General features: G+C 36.2%; 1 protein-coding gene across 10 annotated transcripts in view; it reads right to left on the bottom strand.

Moving 5' to 3' along the window:
- Positions 1-18,724, bottom strand: part of CADPS2 (calcium dependent secretion activator 2) — a 321,289-nt gene that overhangs the window by 30,843 nt on the left and 271,722 nt on the right. For 6 of the 10 annotated variants that reach the window (XM_074870153.1, XM_074870157.1, XM_074870156.1 and 3 more), the window contains 6 exons: positions 14,492-14,647; positions 11,649-11,796; positions 10,655-10,669; positions 5,874-5,948; positions 2,377-2,460; positions 2,227-2,259 (listed from right to left, as the gene is read on the bottom strand). In XM_074870153.1, the coding sequence (XP_074726254.1) occupies positions 2,227-2,259; positions 2,377-2,460; positions 5,874-5,948; positions 10,655-10,669; positions 11,649-11,796; positions 14,492-14,647 (511 nt within the window). The remainder of the gene's footprint in view (positions 1-2,226; positions 2,260-2,376; positions 2,461-5,873; positions 5,949-10,654; positions 10,670-11,648; positions 11,797-14,491; positions 14,648-18,724) is intronic. The other 4 variants (XM_074870154.1, XM_074870158.1, XM_074870163.1 and 1 more) reach the window with 1 other exon arrangement.

The raw sequence follows: 18,724 nt of genomic DNA, 5'->3' as shown, positions 1-18,724 counted from the left end.
TCAGGGATCCCAAGGACAGTGCTAAGATGACCCCGTGAGATCCTTGAATGGAGGTGGGGCACAGGGGCAGAATGCAGTCATATAAAAAAGTGCAATTTTCCACATATTTGCAATTATATCAAAAGAGAGGGCCTACTGTAGTCACCTTTAAGTCACTTTCACACAAGAAATTTTAAACCTTATCAGTTCAAAATACAGCCACACGAGGCATTTAATTAGATTCAGTGCAGGTTCGCTAGGTTACCATCACACGACCAAGAGCTCAGTGTAAATTCCTCACCCTGTGCTGCTCCCCTCTCCACTTCTCACTTCAGATGTGAGCCCAGGAGATGACCTTGTAATGTGATGACTTACAGCCTCCTTTTGCAGTTGCAATTTGTATCTTCCACAACCGCTGATTTTAGCTCCTATTCAGAGAGGACACTTGCTGTCAGTTGTGACAGTAACGTCTCTTCTCAGCCTCAACTGCATTTTCACAACAAGGGGAAGAATGTGAAGGAGCAAAACTAAACCCCAGACTATCAAACTCCTTCAATCCAGGAAAAACATCCTCCAGAATTTGGAATATGTTTCCTTGGTCAGATCCATAGCCTCCTTGAAAGTACAGTTTACACCTGTAGTTTACAACTGCAGTGCTGTAGTCCAGTTCACATCTTGGGCTGTGGAAGAGGTGTGTGAGATAGCTGAAAAGTAAAGGGGCTGTAAAAGTGCAAGGATCCTGATAGTCTGTCTATAATCTGCTCATCTCTTCAGGCCAAGTGACACCATCCAGCGAATGTGAGAAAGACAACGGGGCTCCAGCAACCACCTCCCTGCTCTGCCTTCCCCTCTCTCCGGAGCAGTGCATCCCTGCGTGACCTGACTCGCAATACTCCCCTGAGCTTGTGGCAAAGGTATTTTTCAGTCTCATCTTTATTGTAAACTTCAGCATCAACGTATCAGGCCAATGGTAAAAGATGACATCTCTTTCTCATAGATATTCTATGTACTTTGGAGAGTTTTTCATGTTACCTAAAAGAAGTCAATGAATTTGTAGTTTGTTCAGTAATTTTTTCTTTAGGCTTTTGAGTCTTAAGTGCCTCACCAACGAACTTCTGGGGCAGCTCCACAGTGCAATATATGAACAGGAGGTATTCTAAATTAACTGGATTTGATATGAGATCATTCCTTTGAATGCAGGACTGGGCCTACTTTTTTTTCTTTCTTATAAAACACAAGAGCATTTATACAATTCAACAAAAAGTCCACATGTAACTAAATATGAAAAAAATTCTGAAAATATAATCCAAACAGAAATGTTACAATTTGCTATCTTATGAATAAAACAAATATAGCAAAATAACAAATTCCAGAAACAGGTATTTTTCCTTTTTAGTATTTAATTTAAGCTTGCAAGTATTATATTTTTAAGTATAGAACTGCTGAAAGGATTTCTGGCCCCCATACAGTCTAGCATATCCAGTGTTCTTCTAGATTTGTAATTTTATTTCTTGTAAGGCCATTAAAATAATAATTTTAGTCATGTTTTTGCTATGCTTGGAAAATTAAGATTGTTTTAGAATCACATCAAAAAGGGATGAGAACACAGACTTGTGAGAGAACAAAGGATATTTATTGACAGTAATAATGACAATATTTGATAACTTCTTCCTTGCTTTTTTAAAAAGATCTACTATGATACTCTGATAAAAATATTGCAATAGCTGAATTTTGCCTTTATATATAAAAGAGCTCCAACAGCTATCCTTTATAGTTTTTATCTGTGCCACACAAACATTGCATAAGCTATGGTAAATCAAATAGAGATTTAGCAAGCAAGAGATTAAATAAGCAAGATTAGATCCTGAAGTAAGAAATCAATAAATAATGGATATTCAAGTATGATGCTTTTACTTGTTGCTTATCCTGTATATTTGAACAATTTAGCCAAATGATAGAAACATCCCTACAGAAGAGTATCTAAGTTACAATCCTCACTCTTCCACAACTGAAAAAGTACATTGAGAATAACCTTTCTAAGTTTTGCTTTGAGAGTTACTCATTGCTTGAGGGAAATGAAATGTCCTCTAAGGGCTGTAGTGGCTGTTTAAATACTCTGTGTAAAGCTATAATGAATCTCTGTAGGAAAGCAAAATGTCAACAATAAAAAATGTGAGCTAACAAAACCCCTATTTTTTTAAATTTTTATTAACACTAGAAAAAAAAAATTAAAAGGGTTGTACTTACAGGAACGTCAACATATTTTGCAGCTGCTTTCACCTTTAGAAAATTAAAAATAAAACAACACACAGTAAGTGCTTATTATTACAGATTGCGTACCATTTCAGAATTATGCACAGAAAGAAGAACAGAACCATTGTGAGTCCAAACACTTACAGTGAATGAAACTAATGATGAGAAGAAAGTGCCTTCATCATATCTTGACAATTTAGACAGCACACCTTCTAACACTGAAACAACCTGGAGGAAAAGCACAGAGAAAATCTAAATGCACAATATGAAAATTAAATATTTGGAATGGGAATGTGAGTTTGTCTTCTTCAGATGTTTTTCAGCAGGGCAATGCAAACTGTAAATTTGGTCACTTTCTCCATGTCACAAAGTGCTGAAATCAAGGACAACATTCTTTTCACAGCTTCACCTATCAATAGAAGCAATGGAAACCATTGAACCACTGCAGAAATAGAAACCTAACCCAAAAATTCTCCTGAGGTGGGTCTGCTACCCAACACCACTTTGCTGACTCTAGAACATGTGGTTAAATAGAGGAGTGTGTGTATCCAGCATGTATTTTGGGTAGAAAACACATGTTACTTCCTAGGACCACAGTTTCTAAGACCACAGCTTCAAAGATGATGGAGCACAATTGTTAAAGGTGGTGATCTCAATATCATGTTTCTCTTATCTTTGCTACTGAATAGAAACCCAGCTCTGATTTCACCCAACAGTTTAATAGCAGAAGAGTTTTCTGCCAACAGCATGTGCTGTTGAACTGCTACTACATGTCTAAGAAGGGGCAAGAAAATGTATGCCCCAAGTCTCTGGTATGGTATGGTTCTCCTCCTCCATACTTTCACCTGCAATTCTCTGAGTAGCGTGACTCCTCAGCAAGTGCCATGAAAAGGTGTTTTTGACGAAATTTATTTCTGACAAAAAAAGTCTTATTAAATGCATTAATTATAGCCTTAATCTTTAAGCTCCCCAATATTAGCCTTAAAGCAAGCAAATCCCCTTTGTCATGTCCCTCTGTGATGTTTTGTTGAACAAGTAATTCATGGTATATAACAGAAAATATCTGTCAGTTGTATTCGTGTGCATTTACTTTACACATATGAATTGCTTTCCATTTTATATAAAAATTGTTTTAAAAGTCATCCCTTGCTCCCAACACAGTCATTCCCACAACCATGAGTATCATTTTATGAGTGTGAGTACAGAACAAAATTCCATCTGGCATGCTGTTAATGGGCACTGTAACAGTGTCACAACAGTGTCACCTCCAGAGGAACTGAGATCATCACTTTACAATAAGCCCTGCTCTTAACAGTTCAAGGAGCAGGAGCAAGTGCAAAACTACATTTGTCATTTATCAATCTAACCTGTCATATTTACAGTGATTAATTAAGACACCAGTATGTAGGTGCTGATCAAGGAATAAAACCACATCACGAGATAGAGTGGCAGTTGTTTCTGCACCCCATGCACAGTATAATTACAGTCCCTTTATTAGACCAAATACCAGCTTTCTGCTTTGCCATTGCATGCCTGTGAGAAGCTGCTGTTCATACTTTAAGTCATTTTATCTGACTGGCCAGGATTGTTTCTGCAGAAGGGTGTTAAATCTTATTGTGCAAAGATCCACTATGGAAGGGGCTGATCCCACAAACAACATGGTGTCCACGAGGCCAACAAATGGTTCTAATACAAGTGGGACATGAAGAGAGCAAAGCACTGCAGTGTCAAGGATGTCCATTTAAATGAAAGGCTTAGTTATGAAGCTGGAAACTTGTTTTCTGAGATCTCAGTGTATGGACATGTGAAGCTCTAAGAGCATTTCTGTGTATAACTCAAATTCTCTGAATTGGTTACCCTGAGACACACTGTGCTTTGTTTCACTGTTTTGTGCTATTCCTGTGATTTGTCAAATGCTTTAGCTTGGTAAGGCTTGTGTGAAAAATGCACAGTATAGTCTACCAAGTAAAGACTCACTGAAGTGAAAGTACTTTTTTCATTTTCATAGATGACTTGCAGCTAAAAACGATTGAAACACTTATTCCACTGGAACATGAAGGAAATAATACAGAGGCAAAGGCTTAAAAACAGTGAAAATAGATCAGATGAAAAAAATGAACACACACGGATATCATGCACATTGATGTGCAATTTTCCTGCCCAAAACCAAGACTGAAACATCAGCCTTCCTCTGTACCCTCAAAGGCTTTCTGCCTTGATATAGAAGCAATCAGGATGTCACTGGCATTTCAAATCTCAAGTGAGGAGAAACTGGTTAAGTTTCTAATGATTGGTCAATGACACAGAATATATGCTTCCTATTCCAAGATTTCAACCTCTGGTAATAGTATATGTGATAACTAATAATGCAAATCCCTCTGTATTGACAGCAGTTGTCTCTAGAATTTCTTGTACATATATCCAGGAGGAATATGACTATTCTCTTTCTCCTATAATCTCAGATATTAAAAAAATTAATCAAAAGGCTTAACTTTTAATATCGATTTGCCCTGATTAAATTCCCCTTTCTTCCTCTTCAATAACACTAAAAACATAAACTGACAGGTTAGTTCGGAGTGATGACAGGCAGCGTATGAAACTCAAAACTGTCGAGTTGAACCATTTGTAGTTATGCTTACATCAAAACTTGACTTCAGAGAAAAAATGTGTGGCTTCTATCAGTAAGTGGACACATTTTGCTTAAACTTCTACAACGATTCTACAAAGCCTTCCTCTTCAACTCCTGTGCGAACATGGTGGGTGTCAATCCGAAAAGAGATTCCGGCTCCCCACACCCCCTGCCAGCAAGCTGTGACAAGTGAAAATGAAGGCATGATGAAAATATGACTAGAGTCTTATTTTTTGTCACTAACTCACAAATTGTAAATGTATGGCTTATTTCTCCTACTTTGAAAATTGGATATTTCTGGGTAGTTGCAATGCAGAGATAACAAAACTTCTTATAAAATCTTTCTCTTCTCTTGTTATTTGCTGTGTCCTTCAAACTATTAGGGAATGAAAGCTTTTCCTTTATATCAAGCACTTAAGACTTTTACTGGAGTAGAGGTGTTACAATAACACAAGACATTGTTTAAGTTTTCTTCACTTATTCTCCAAGTCCCTATATCATGTCAAAACATATTTTCTTTTTAAATATAAAAATCTACAAAGTCAATTTCCAGAAATAACAATGTATACAATATTTTTAAATTAAATGGTTTGTGGAACAAAATCTCATTAAAAAGTTATACCGACACTCTGGATGTTGTCCATCTCTAAATACAAAATTTAAATACTACTTAGTGATAGGAAGAAAGTTTTCATGTGAAAAATTAAACAAAAAATAAAACATGCTATTACTTAAGATAATATTGACATAATCAAGTCCTACCAGTTCTACTAGCTGCTAGCAGACATACAGAAGAGAAACTTATCTGATTAGCAGCTTGCACAGAAATTGTTTACCTAATGGGTTATAAAATTTAATTTTGTAAATTCAGTATTATTTGCAGGACTATTATTTACAAATCATGTTGCTATCCCCTCAATCTCACGATCACTGTGTGACCTTTAAAGACATTTCAGAAGTTCAAGAGATATATTTTCTGCTTTATTATGAATTAAAATCTAAATAGTTTTACCTTTGAAACAAGAAGTGATATAATTTCTTTAACAGTTTCTTCAATCAAGTCATCTATTTTTGAATGGTATTGTTGCTGTATTTCAAAAGATAAAGAAACATTAGCATGTATATGAACACACACTTTTATCATAAGTCATAAATGGTACAAAGCTGATAACCCTGCCAGATCAGATTTACTTAAAATTATCATTTTGAACATCAGAAGAACAAACCCTTGAAAATGATCCACCCAATCAACACTTTCTTACATTCTGTGTTGAAAATTTTCCCATGTACACTGTTGAGTTAAGCAGCTAATAGGGTTATTATTTAGATGAATTGAGTTCTTATTCTTATTCAGGCGAAGGAATGTGAAGGATACTTTTTGTCTTCTCCTATATAATTAAGGTGGCCATGTATTTTTTTCTAAAGGGTTGGTTTAGCTGGAGAAGCAAAAAGACTAGAATAAGATTTAATTAATACAGCATTTCATGTCTGACAACTCTCATTCATAAGTTATTTTAAATGTTCTCTAGAAATAAAATGAGCTCCAATTGTTCATCCTAAAAGAGCCTTTCTGTTAGCACAGTGAGCTGCAGTTTATACAAATCTTACAATATGGTCAAGCAAGGGCAAAATTAAAATTTCATCAACAAAGCAGAATAGATGGTAACAAATTAATAGGCCATAAAAGGCATAATAAACCAGACTTCATTCTCCATAGCTTTTTTCTTTTGCTTTTTCATAAAGAAGGTGCCTTTAAGTAAATGCTTTTAAAATAAATCTGAAAGACTTTTTAGATAATTCTACAGAGTTCCCTCCTGAAATTAACAGCAACTAGGGATTCCATTCTGTCAAGGAGGCACATCAATTTAAACAGTAATTCTTCCTTTAGAAACATTTATCTGACAGCAAAGATTGCCCCCAATAGCCACTTCACAGAAAATGTGACTTGTAAAGACTAACCCTATCTTCATAGTTCAAGGCTACTTGGAACAGCTTACAGCATAATGCTCAGAGTAAAAGTACTGAGGTCAGTATAAACATTAGCCTAACTTAGCAGCTGCCAGCTGAATAGTTTTCAGAGTTGTAAGTTTTCAAAGGCAATTTTTTGTCCGTCTCAGAGTTGCCATACAAACCAAAACATTAAATCTGATGTGCTTAATATATTTAGGAATGCTTTTCTAAATAGCACACCTACCGAACTTATAAATTCAGAGAGAGTAAAACTATGAAATGTGTTTGCCTGCACATATGTATCTGTTCCCAGTACCAACACCAAGCGTGCTAATTTTTGGTTTTAATTTCTTTTGAAGTTTAAAACCACTTAAAAAATGTGAATACATGTCTCAGACAAACATCAGCAGACATCCTGGAAGTCTGAAAGAATGTATTAGAAATACATCAAAGAATTTTCCATGGTTCCAGATATATTTTATTCTAATCATATTAATGTCTTGACCAATGTAATATTCTCTTGATACGCTAAGGACTTCACCCCAAACTGTCTGACATCTGTTGCTTACACAGTCTTCAGAAGGCAATCGTTTCTTACTCTCTGAAAACAATAAATTATTTTTCTCCCACAGATGCATGTCAAAACCATACATATTCCTATGGTCCATGAAAAATCAGTGGTCCCTCCCATAAAGTGTTTGCAATTTTACCTCCACAGCACATTAAATTAACTAAGATCAGTTCCTATATTTTTGCTTTTTTAATTTTTATTTTCTTTTTTTGTTTGTTTTTTAATCTCACCATACAGCAAATACAATTTTGTAGGAATGGAATATAACCAGTAACTTCACTGTGTGACCAAGAAAAACAAAAACTAAATCAAATTATTCAAAAATCACAAGCTTCCAAAATCATGACATTTAATTAGAAATAATTTAAATTTTTTTAAATCTGACTTTAATTTTCTTTTATTCAAGAGCTATTTTGCAAACTATGAAATCATACATTTTTTAACCCACTCCTCCCCAATGCCAACTTCCACTAAAACAGCCACCCCTGACAAAAGAAAACTTCAGATCCTTGTGGAAGATTATTTGACTTCAGGAGACAGGCTTTAAGAAGACGACAAATGCCGTAGAATTTGTGATAAAATTGTATGAGCTGACAATGTTGTATGCATGATCCTGAAATCAGCACCTGTAGGACTGCAGCTTTTCTGTTTCTGTCAAGCTTGCTCAGTGAGAGCAGACAAATCTACATCTTTTCTAAACACATTTATGGATAGTTGTTCCTTTATACTCCTCTGCTGGCTGATGTGATCACAATCCACATGGAGTCTGAATCTAGAGAAGTCAGCTCCCACAGCTAGATAATCTGAATACACGTTGTAGAGCCTTTCAGCATCATCCCAAAGCCCCTGAAGGGGGCTCCTCCTTTCCATCTGCCCTAGAGTAACTTCCAGTAAAATATGAAATACAGCTGCAGCTGTAGGAGGTACATGGGAGAAAACTATGCTTAGTGGCAAAGCGTGTCAGGAGATGTAACCAAACAGGGCTGTCTTTTGAGGACAATCCAGCTGGTCTTCCAAAAGTGGTTCTCTGCTCCTAGTAGCATTTGGAACGAGACAAAGTATTTTAGCGCCTTTTGACACTTGTGGTTTTGGAGTTTGTTCCTAAATCCTGTGATGGTTAGCTGAGAACTGTAACTTGCTCATTTCTACAATATATTCAATTTTATTTTCCATTCTACCTCACTATCTTCCAATATTGGAGTTAGTTTTTTAATTACTTTTTTTCAAGATTTTCAAGCTAACTTTCCTTTGTTTGTTTTAAGGTTGAATGGCTGTGAAAATAAACTGCGCACGGTCATCTGAATGGAAATTGATACTGCCAACATATAATATTACAATATTACATACATATTAAATTGTGTCTGCACTTCTACAGTTAGTCTGAGATAAGGCGGTTCTCCCCTGGACCTGCTTCTTAAACCCTCCTAAGGCAACTGCCAACGAATGCAGAAGGCATCCAGCCAGCTGAGCTCTCTTTAAACACAATGTACTGATCATGCCTGTAACCAGATCATGCTGTGCTTCTCTTAAGATGATACCCAGAAGGCAAGGAGAGGAGGGAGCTCCCTCCTGAATGGCAGACTTAGTGACTCTTTATGAGAGTGGGCTTAACTGGCAGGCATTTGGGAAAATGGTGAGCAATGCATGAAGTAACGTAGGAAAACTTGGGGATTCAATCAAATTTAAACTCTAAACTCAAGGTGGCTATGATTGCTAACCATGACTAGAATGCCCTAGTTACATGGTAGGTAAGAACTCCCTCCTATCCAATAAGTCAGGGTGAAAACTTCCTGCATCTGACTCTACTTGAACAAGATATACAACTGCTTATAGCTCCATATAGGGAATAAAAAGATCATGCTGTAGTCAAGGAGATGTTTGAGTCTAGCTGTTGAATTAAATAACACGTTCCATCACTTGCAGAGGAAGTTCTAGAAACTGTCAGATAGATATTCAGTGTTAAGTTTTAGGTGAACGTAGAGCCCTTTAAAAATTCTAACACAGGGCTTATGGAATGCTTTTCTTGACTGGCATAAAGGACCATGTTCAAAACTAAAATGAAGATGAAAGAGGACAAGAGAAAGAAAGGTAATATGGAAAAGGTTTCAAGACCAAGTGGCCAAGTAGGAGTACCTTGAAATGCCAGAGCTCCTGTAGAAGAGTCAGAGATGCAACTGTTTCTGTTATGTGCAGCTCTCCTGCCTGCTTTGACAGATGGTCAGATTCCAGAAGTATCTCACCCAACAAATCTTGAAGCATTTTAAACAACTATGATATTCGCTACAAGCAACCAAAAAGCCATTTTGTCTTCAAAAAGAGCCTTGGGAATGGAAGAAACTAATAGACAATAATTCAAAGTTTATGAGAAAAAAGGAAGTTTCCACATAATCTGATGATTTCTGATACATGAAAAATTTAAGGCTCCTTTGGCTTACTGAATGAATTGGGAAGAAGATTAATTTTGGGATTTTGAAAGAAGTATGTATTTCATCACAGGTATGCTAAATTGTCAAACTCTTGTACTGAAAAGAAGCACTGGGAGCATCTGGGGTCATGGTCAGACCTAGCAGGGAACAAGTGCTGTATTTCTGTATTGGTGTTGTGAAGAGTGTATGATGGAGCTTGAAAATCTAGAGAATGGGAAAATTTCAGAAGAGAATCAGGTGAGGGTCTGTAGTCCAAAAGGTAACTGTGAATGCTCAGCTTTGGCTCTGAGGGGGACTGGCTGACAATGTAGGAGGCATCATCCAGAGCAGGCGAGAGGAATGGTGTGACTGTGGAGAACGAGTCTATACTATTTGTCTGCAGGTCTTTATGGAGGTACTGGTATTGCCTGTCCCCAGAGAAGGGTGGGCATGTGTGTATTTGCAGGTTACTGCTTGGACAGTAAGTAAAAGGTGAAATGGCATCACCAGTCTAAGGCAAAGAGTTGCTAGTTGTGGTTTACTTCTGATGAGCCTGAAACAAGTTGTCTGTTGCTCTTTTGCCTCACTGAGGGGTGAAAGAGTCCATAACTTTGTGACTGGGTAAGACAGGACACTGGGTCTGAAAAACAGAAGAGTGAAGAATTCATCTGGAACCTCCTTAAGAGGATGACCAAGTATAGAAGAATTGAGAAGCTGATGATCAGTCTGTAGCAAGGTGAGGCTGTAAAGGAATTCCGAGGGCTAGGCTATCAAATTAACAAGAAAAGCAATATTACCATTTAAAATAAAAAGTGGCTGTTAACCAAAGCAAAAAAACACGTTAAAAAACAAGGAAAACACACTTACCCATTGACTAGCAAACTGGCTCATGTCATGGAAAACCAAAAGGAAAAATAAAGATGACAGGGTAGAACAGGAAAATGATGAATGTCTCATTGAATTGGAAAAAAAAAAAAGACAATTACATCAAATATGCTAACTTAAAAAGATGAGTCAATAAAATGAAAAGCACAGCACAGAAATGGAAAAATCAACAGAAATAATATGACCAAATAATGTAAACGTGAAACTGCCCAAAACAGACATACTTTTTGTTGCCAAATTCTGACAAATGTTTTTACCTTCACTCCAAAACCAAATTAAACAATTACACGCATTATCACAGCAAGAACAGTTTTAATTTTATGTTGGTGATGTCACCAGTCTATGCAGTATGCCCTTTTCCACTTCACACTGATGAGAGTGACAACATGGGAAGGACAGTAGTCAGTGAAGTCTAAATATCCTTCAAAAGCACATCAGTGCTCCATTGTGGAGGATCTACAGTTCTGGCAGCAGACTACTGCCAAAATGGCTCCCGTCCTTGGAGACCAAATAAAAAAATCCCGTTAAATGACTTGATTATTTCTTTCCTCTATTTTCACCATGTATACAGGCATGAATTCTGGGTATATGAGCCACTTAAAAACAAACCTTACTCATTTAAAACCTGGCTGCAAAGCACAATGTCTTGGTTCTATTTTACTATTATAAAAGAGTCCTGAAGTGGGCTGTTTCTCTGCTGCAACCTAAGAGAAATTCCCAGAGGGGCTGTGAGTCAAGAAATCCTCTGAATGTTCAACAGACACAGGTCAAAGCAAATAAATTACAGAAGTACTGTGTCTTCTCTGGTGGGAGATGAGGGGTTGTACCTTGCATGATGCTTCTAGGAAGCAGTCTATGCATGCTCCTGTACAGACAGATTCAGCTAGTTTGAAATTAATTTACTAAGGACTGTCTGCAGTGTGAGATGTTTAAGATTAACTGAACACAGGAATTAAACATACAAAATTCCACTTACCTCTTGCCCCCCATCCAGTATGCAGAGTTTAGCCGTCTGTTTTTTGGCATCAACTAAAACATTAAACATTGTACACAGAGAAGAAGGGATACGCAAGTCCGTTGATTTGTTTGTCTTTTGCAGCTTGAGTTCAAATGCAATTCTTGTTCTGTTTATTAAAACACAATTCATAATATAAGTCTCTCTGGTAATTCTGAACAACCAGTGTATAAATGTATAAACCTCACTAAACGTGTTGGTTTAACAATGTACATGCATGTGAGAACATCTTAGAAACAGAATTCTGTAAGTGCAGAATATCCACCCATTCAATAAACGATTGCATTGATGGTAATCTCAAGGTTCTGCACTGCTTCAGCTAATTCAGTTGAATAATAAAAGTATTATCTTCTTGCATACTAGATAACAATATGCTTCCTTGTATGATGACTAAGAACAATTTAAAGCAATGAAAATACCCCACATTTTCCAGCTCTTCTATGTTAAAATGCAGTTTATCATACCAAATACTTGTTTCTAAGAAATATAATTAAAAAATCATCTTCTGGCTTTAATAGAAAAAAGAATTGTATTGAAGGAGTTTATTATTAAGCAAATATTAATATTCATATTGAAAAGTAAGATATATCAGGAGATACATAATACAAAAAAACCTGTTTTCTTTTCACATCAGTGTAAATAAGGAGCAATGTCACTACAATAAATTATAATAGTTCAGAATATATATAGAAGTAATGCCTTATTTCCACCCTTATTTTTAAGTGTGGTACCAGAAACTGACACAATATTTTAAGAAGATGGGCACAGAAGCATCCTATTTCCATTTTAAAAAGTCTTACAGATCATATTAATATCATAATAACAATAGAGTAGTTCCATCATTCTTTTCTGAGTTGCTACTGTCTAATACAATCCATCCTACGGATATAATTTATTTTCTTTGTTACCTGATGTACAGTATCTTTGACCACCCTAAAACATATTTAGTGCATTAACACTAGTATGTCATGTATTAACTCTAAAATATTAATACGTTTTATATATTGACACTAGGATAATTCTGTAATATTAATTAAACCTTCATTTATTGCCAGCAGAATATTCTTATTCTCTACAAAAGCAAGCAGCAAAGATGTCAGGATTGGTATCACAGACCAAAAATTGATCCATACGGAATTCTTTTTGTGTTGCCTCTGTGCTAATAATTCTGTTCTCAGCTTCTGGTTGTGATCCTGGCAGCGAGGCATTTTTAACCTATTTTGGGTGTGCCATTGAAATCCACGCAGTCAAATCTGTATGGTGCAAAGTTTTAGATAATGACATGTGGCATTAGATTTATTGCCTAGGAGAAATGCAAGTATTTATATTAACACAATTGCCTTTCCCACATTAATCTGTAATAATCTTTAAAAGACATAAGATGAATTTGAAAAGATTAATTTTTCAATAAATGATTTTAACTAGTACTAATTATATACATTTTTGTATTTTAGTCCTGTTGATAAGAGTCCCAGTGTAAAGATTCTTTCATTTTTTTCCAGGCTCGAAGTCAATACAATCAATATATGCTACTGCTTTTATGGTTGTTAAGACTAAGATTACACTGGTAGTGTCCCAGTTCTCTGAGATTTCATCATTTTTCTAAGCTTTGTTAGATATTTGTAGTTGACTGAGCTTCTATGCCAAATTCTTTAGAGCTGATGGATGTAAGCTTACATGACATCAATCTTAGTAGATGTCTCATATCTTCCTTTGCTACAGAGCTTAAACTTTTATTCCATTTACTATATCATCCTCCTTCCAAAATCAAATAGAAACATTTGTGAAATGCTTCTGCCTTTTTAACCATGATTTCATCACTGTAGCTGTAGCAACAGGCTCATACACTAAGCCTGAGGTTCTCCTTGTTCCTACCATGTTTAACAGAAAATAACAAAATACTACGTTATCAGATTTAACCTTAGTTTATGTTAAAGGTTCTCTGTTTCTTTAGCCTTCCTTATTAATGTTGTATATTTTCTGACCGACACTATTAAATTGTCTACACTTTCTCTGTTCTTTCCCCATTCTTCTACTTATTTTTTTTAAAATCAGTACTTTTATATGCCCAGACTGAGCTTTCTCTGTAGGCGGGATCATGGCTTCCGAAGCACCTAATAGGAGATCCCTGTAAATTTTCTAGACATACAGATATTTCTTCTAAACTCAATGATATGTACTGAAAACTATGGCAGACATCTTTTTAGATCACTTATGCTTAATTTAAAAGAATATACTCATAATTATAAGATACATCTCAAGAAAATAAAAACACTGTTTTCTACAATCTCCAGAAGCTTAGCAATATAAAACTCAGTTTCAGTTGGATGACTTAGAGATAACCTTCTTTTGTTTATTGTATAAATTCAGAAATGCCATATACTCTAGTTTGTAATACATTTCTTAGAGACAGTAGTCTAAACCAATGACAAAATAAGTAATATTATTAACTGAAGAATAATATAGTAATGAAGAAGGGAAATGGACAAAAAGAAAAAGGATTTCTTCTAGCAAAATTCTGAGATTTGTTAATATTTGCCACAAATATGAAAAAGAGATTTGGTTTATTAATTTCCAAGGGTCCATTCACAACATATGTAGAAATTCTCCTTGGTATTTCCTAGATGTAGCCAAATTGCTGATTGCCAGATGCTCGGAAATACACACATGTCATGATCTCTTTACAGTTGTCCTGATTCCTATGACAGGATTCTGGTACAGATGTACCTCTGAGAGCCAGTATGGCTGTTTCTATGTTAATTTTCAAATCTCTCCCAATTTTTAATTGATTATTTCAACTGTACCTTTTAACGCAGGCTTCTATCATGTCAGTGGCCATGAGTTTAAGTCTCTGCTCTAAATGGTGGGCAAACTCTGGTTCTGGCCAGTGAAGATCAAAAACAAACATCTGCAGAGCATCCAGTTTCCAGAAAAGATCTTCTGATGTAGCTGAGCCATTGCTATAAGAGACAAAACAAAACAAAGTCCCCAAGAAACAGAATATAAATGTATGGATGTCTATCCCAGTTCCCACAGAATTATCTAAGGTAGTAAGATTTCCTTATCACACCATCTTCCTCCTTCACTTCACTTCACTTCACTTCACTGTATCTTATAGCATAGTTGATCTTATTCCAAGAATGTGAAAATGGTCATGGAAATTTTAAAATAATTACCATTAGGGTGAAAAAAGTAAAGTTTTCTCATCTGTTAGCTGAGAAATATGACAGGCTAGGGAGGTAGATGGGATGTCGGGGAACATGGAAAACAAAGTAGCTCAAATTTCAGATCAAGACAGGAAAAATAAAGGGTACAGGAAATATTAATTATTGAGGACCTTTTCGAAACAGTGAAGACTTTGCACATGTGTTTTCTCGCCTTCATAACTCTGGTAGATAAGCCTACCAAAGAAATGAAGATGCAAGTAGTAATATTGTAAAAGATATACTCAGACAAATAGTCCCTTGATAAATGCTCATTAATTCTAACTGAGGGAATAACATCAGATCCTGGTGGAAAAAAGAGAACAGAGACTATTTAAAGAATTTGTGCACAAACAAACCAGGGGATTAATATGATTAATATGGCTCTATGTCATCTCAGACTATCCACATAGTTTTAAAGTTCTTCCACCTTGAACTGATTGCTGAATTTAAAGACTTTTGCTTGTGATAAAATACAACAATTTAAGGCTAATCTTAGGAGTAACTACAGTCACACTTCCACTGTCATCACGGATTGATTACATTTTCATGATGCGTTGTATTGCAATGCCTGGGTTATTGTTTAAGGACAGTTCTACTACACAGCATGGCATTCCAGGATGTTAGTGACAAAAGCAACCAAAACTCAGCCTGACAGTCCCAATTCAGATCCAGATAGTTTAAATATGTCACTGCTGCTATTTTCTTTCTTCTGCCTCATGACAAGATAACATCATTATCAAAGAGTTAAGTGACCCCAGCTGTCATGGAAGGAGCCAGTGAGTGCTGAGTGTGCTCAGGACAGATCAGGGTCAGATTAAAAAACAAGCAAAAAAGATAGAAAGGACCTCTAATATCTGACCACCTAATGCACCCCTCAGGCAGTAGCACCACTACTGGTTTACACCAGGTTAGCGAGACAGCGGGCAGTGAAGTGAAGCAAAGCACAGCTCATGTTTCAGGCTCTGAAGAGGCATCATGGATGCAGCAGGAGCACTGCTTTGGTCTCACAGCACCCCACCACCTTCCAGACCCACCCAACTGCCCCCTTGCTCTACTGCCTTAATGCTACCAGAGCCATCGCTGTCTTCCACTGAGCAATGCTGTCTCAGTGCTGAGAGGGGCTGGAAGCAGGAGTGCCTGCCTAAGGAAAAAGCTGGCTCCACGCGACCAACTCTGACTTCAGCTCTGGTTTTAAATGGTGTATGTTTTGATATTTTCACTATGCATAGCAGGATATTCCACAGTTTTAGACGGGCTTTTGTGAGTTCATGCATATTTTCCCCACTTATTTTAAACAATAATTGCTGATTTTACATTATATTGTGCTCCTGAAAGAAAACAGCAGAAATGGGAAAAAGGCCCATGGGACTGCTCAGGTTACAACTTGCATAGGGACGTTACCTGTTAAGGCTGGACCTGAAGAGGGAGCACTTGTATACACCGCTAAGTTTAATTAAGAAATAGAAATAACAAACCACCAAAACTTCTCAGAAAGTTTATAATCCTGCTAGACTGTTCTTTAAATTATATGATAAGCAAATATTGAAGATACCGTTACATCTGCTGTGTGCACTGGCAGTGAGTGAAGTTGTAGATACTATGTTATACACATTATTTAATTCAAAAGTGACTAAGTCAATTTTTGAGATGACTGGGGCAAAAGAGTAAGACAAATTATACAGGGACAGAAATGGGAACAATCTCAGTATATATATATCACAGTTGTTAAGAACACATTTTCTAGAAAACAAACCATACTTTCTCAAGAAACAGAACTATTGTTTTTCATCATTAGATCACATAATTTAACCATTTTTTATTCTTCCATAGTGTTTTCTTTTTCACCTAATGGAATTCCAAATGAAATTCTTTAGGACTCAGGAGGACTAATGTGCTCTCCATAATATCAATGTATTCTTATGCACGTTCACTCCCTGGTAACCACTTAATTTGGTTTCATTAGACTACCAAGTAAAGTTTCACAATTATAATAAATGCAATAATAGACACAGGTTCATGAAACACTAATTCATTCTGTGAGAAATGCTAATTGATTCATTCTCTTTCCATATAATTTTGAGCTCCCATTCTTCAATTTTTTATTCAGCATTGTCCAATAACATATGAATCTGACTAACATATTGTACTAATAAGATGGGGAAGGAAAACAAAGGGCTACAACAGAAACTATTTGTTCCTAGTTCACACCCCCAGACACAATGTCTAATTTGTTTGTTCAGTATTGCAGAAAACTGTGATTTCAATCACCTTGTTACAGCTATTTGTACCAGATACTTGTTTTATCTGTATTTTAGAATTTTTCCTGGCCCTTATTCAGTAAAAGCATCAGAAACAGTATTAAGTGTCAGCACATACCTCAATACCCCGAAGTAGTTGTACAGTCTATAGATTTGCTTTCCCTACTAGGAGCTGGTTATGTCACTTCAGGGTTTAATACTCCATAAAATGTAACATGAAGAAGAGCCAAATTCAGTTTTAATGTCCTCCTGGCAGCAGGAGGAATTCCTGTATTAAAATCAAGCCACCAAAGCATTTGAATCTCCATCCATAATTCTAGAACCATTTTTTTTTTGTTTTGTGAAGGGACAGGACACATTCTTGGCTATTGAAAAGTTTTTATTTCAACACGTATGGTAAAGCTACTCTAGTCTAATGAATGGAATAATATTGCTCTACCAGGAAACTGAACTGGTACTCTTTCTTTAAAAACTATATTTAATATTGTTATCTGTATTTTTAAAATTAAGCACAAACTTCACTGTTCTGTTGGTCAAAACTTAAGCTTTCAGCCCTAGTTCTTTGTGCAAAAGGTACTGTCTAGTTGTCCGCTCTTTTCAATCAAGTCACGGCAGTAAGAAGTTTCCAATTACTAAAAGAGGCAAATATTATGCCCATCCTAATTGTTTGGAGGTTTTTTTAATGGTAATTTAACTTTGTATTTGGTCAGACTTTGACTGGCAGAGCAGACCAGAGGTCCATTTTAATGTGAATTATGTTATGGCTTTATGCTTTGCATCATACTGAACACAGCAAAAAAAGGTCCAAGACATAATGCGTCTTCAAGACCCTGCAGAATATTAAACTTAGGAGCTGCATACAACCTTCTAAATAATTCACTTATCTGCTGACAACTGAGAGAGGAAGTTTCTCACTAGGCTTGCCAGCTACCTAAGCAGTAGCAATTAATCAAACAGTCCACTAATAAAGCACACTGGCTGCAAGATCAGCACGCACATGACTCCAGAGTAGATGCAGAATATATAATTTCTTGAGTAGATGTGAAACTCCATAGGGTACCTTGGGATATGAAAATATAGGAGAAATATTAAATATCAAAGGACATTCTCAATCAATCACAAGATTCTAAAGGAGCTGGCTTCCATTCTTGTAGAATTTACCAAAAGACATGATGGTGATTTTATAGATTACTGCAATAATATTTTTTTAAAATGTTATTACTGAGTTACTACCCATTAGTATTTTGTGAGGTGTGTTTACAAAACAGGGCACCAGCTCTATGTCCTTTGTGAGCCCCCAGCTTGTAAGGTCCAGCTTTACTTCCTTTATGCTGTCTCAAGACATATTGAGTCAACTGAGAATTTCTTCAACAGAAAAGGATTTTCAATAATTACAAAGTCAATGGCGCTTAACTGCATCTCTCTATTTTTCACCAGCAGATGAGGGGGAAGGATGGAGCAGAACTTCAGCAAGTAACAGCTTGTTACAGCTTTGTCCCTCAAAGATATTAGGGCAGAGTTACTTCATGGTTCCTCTTAGTTCAGGAGTGAGGTAACCTGAGGATCAAGCAAC

This window comes from Strix uralensis, chromosome 5 (assembly GCF_047716275.1).
Source record: "Strix uralensis isolate ZFMK-TIS-50842 chromosome 5, bStrUra1, whole genome shotgun sequence".
In the NCBI taxonomy this organism is placed as follows: Eukaryota; Metazoa; Chordata; class Aves; order Strigiformes; family Strigidae; genus Strix; species Strix uralensis.
Note: the sequence above shows the minus strand (reverse complement) of the source record. Positions and strands in the feature narration are given on the sequence as shown.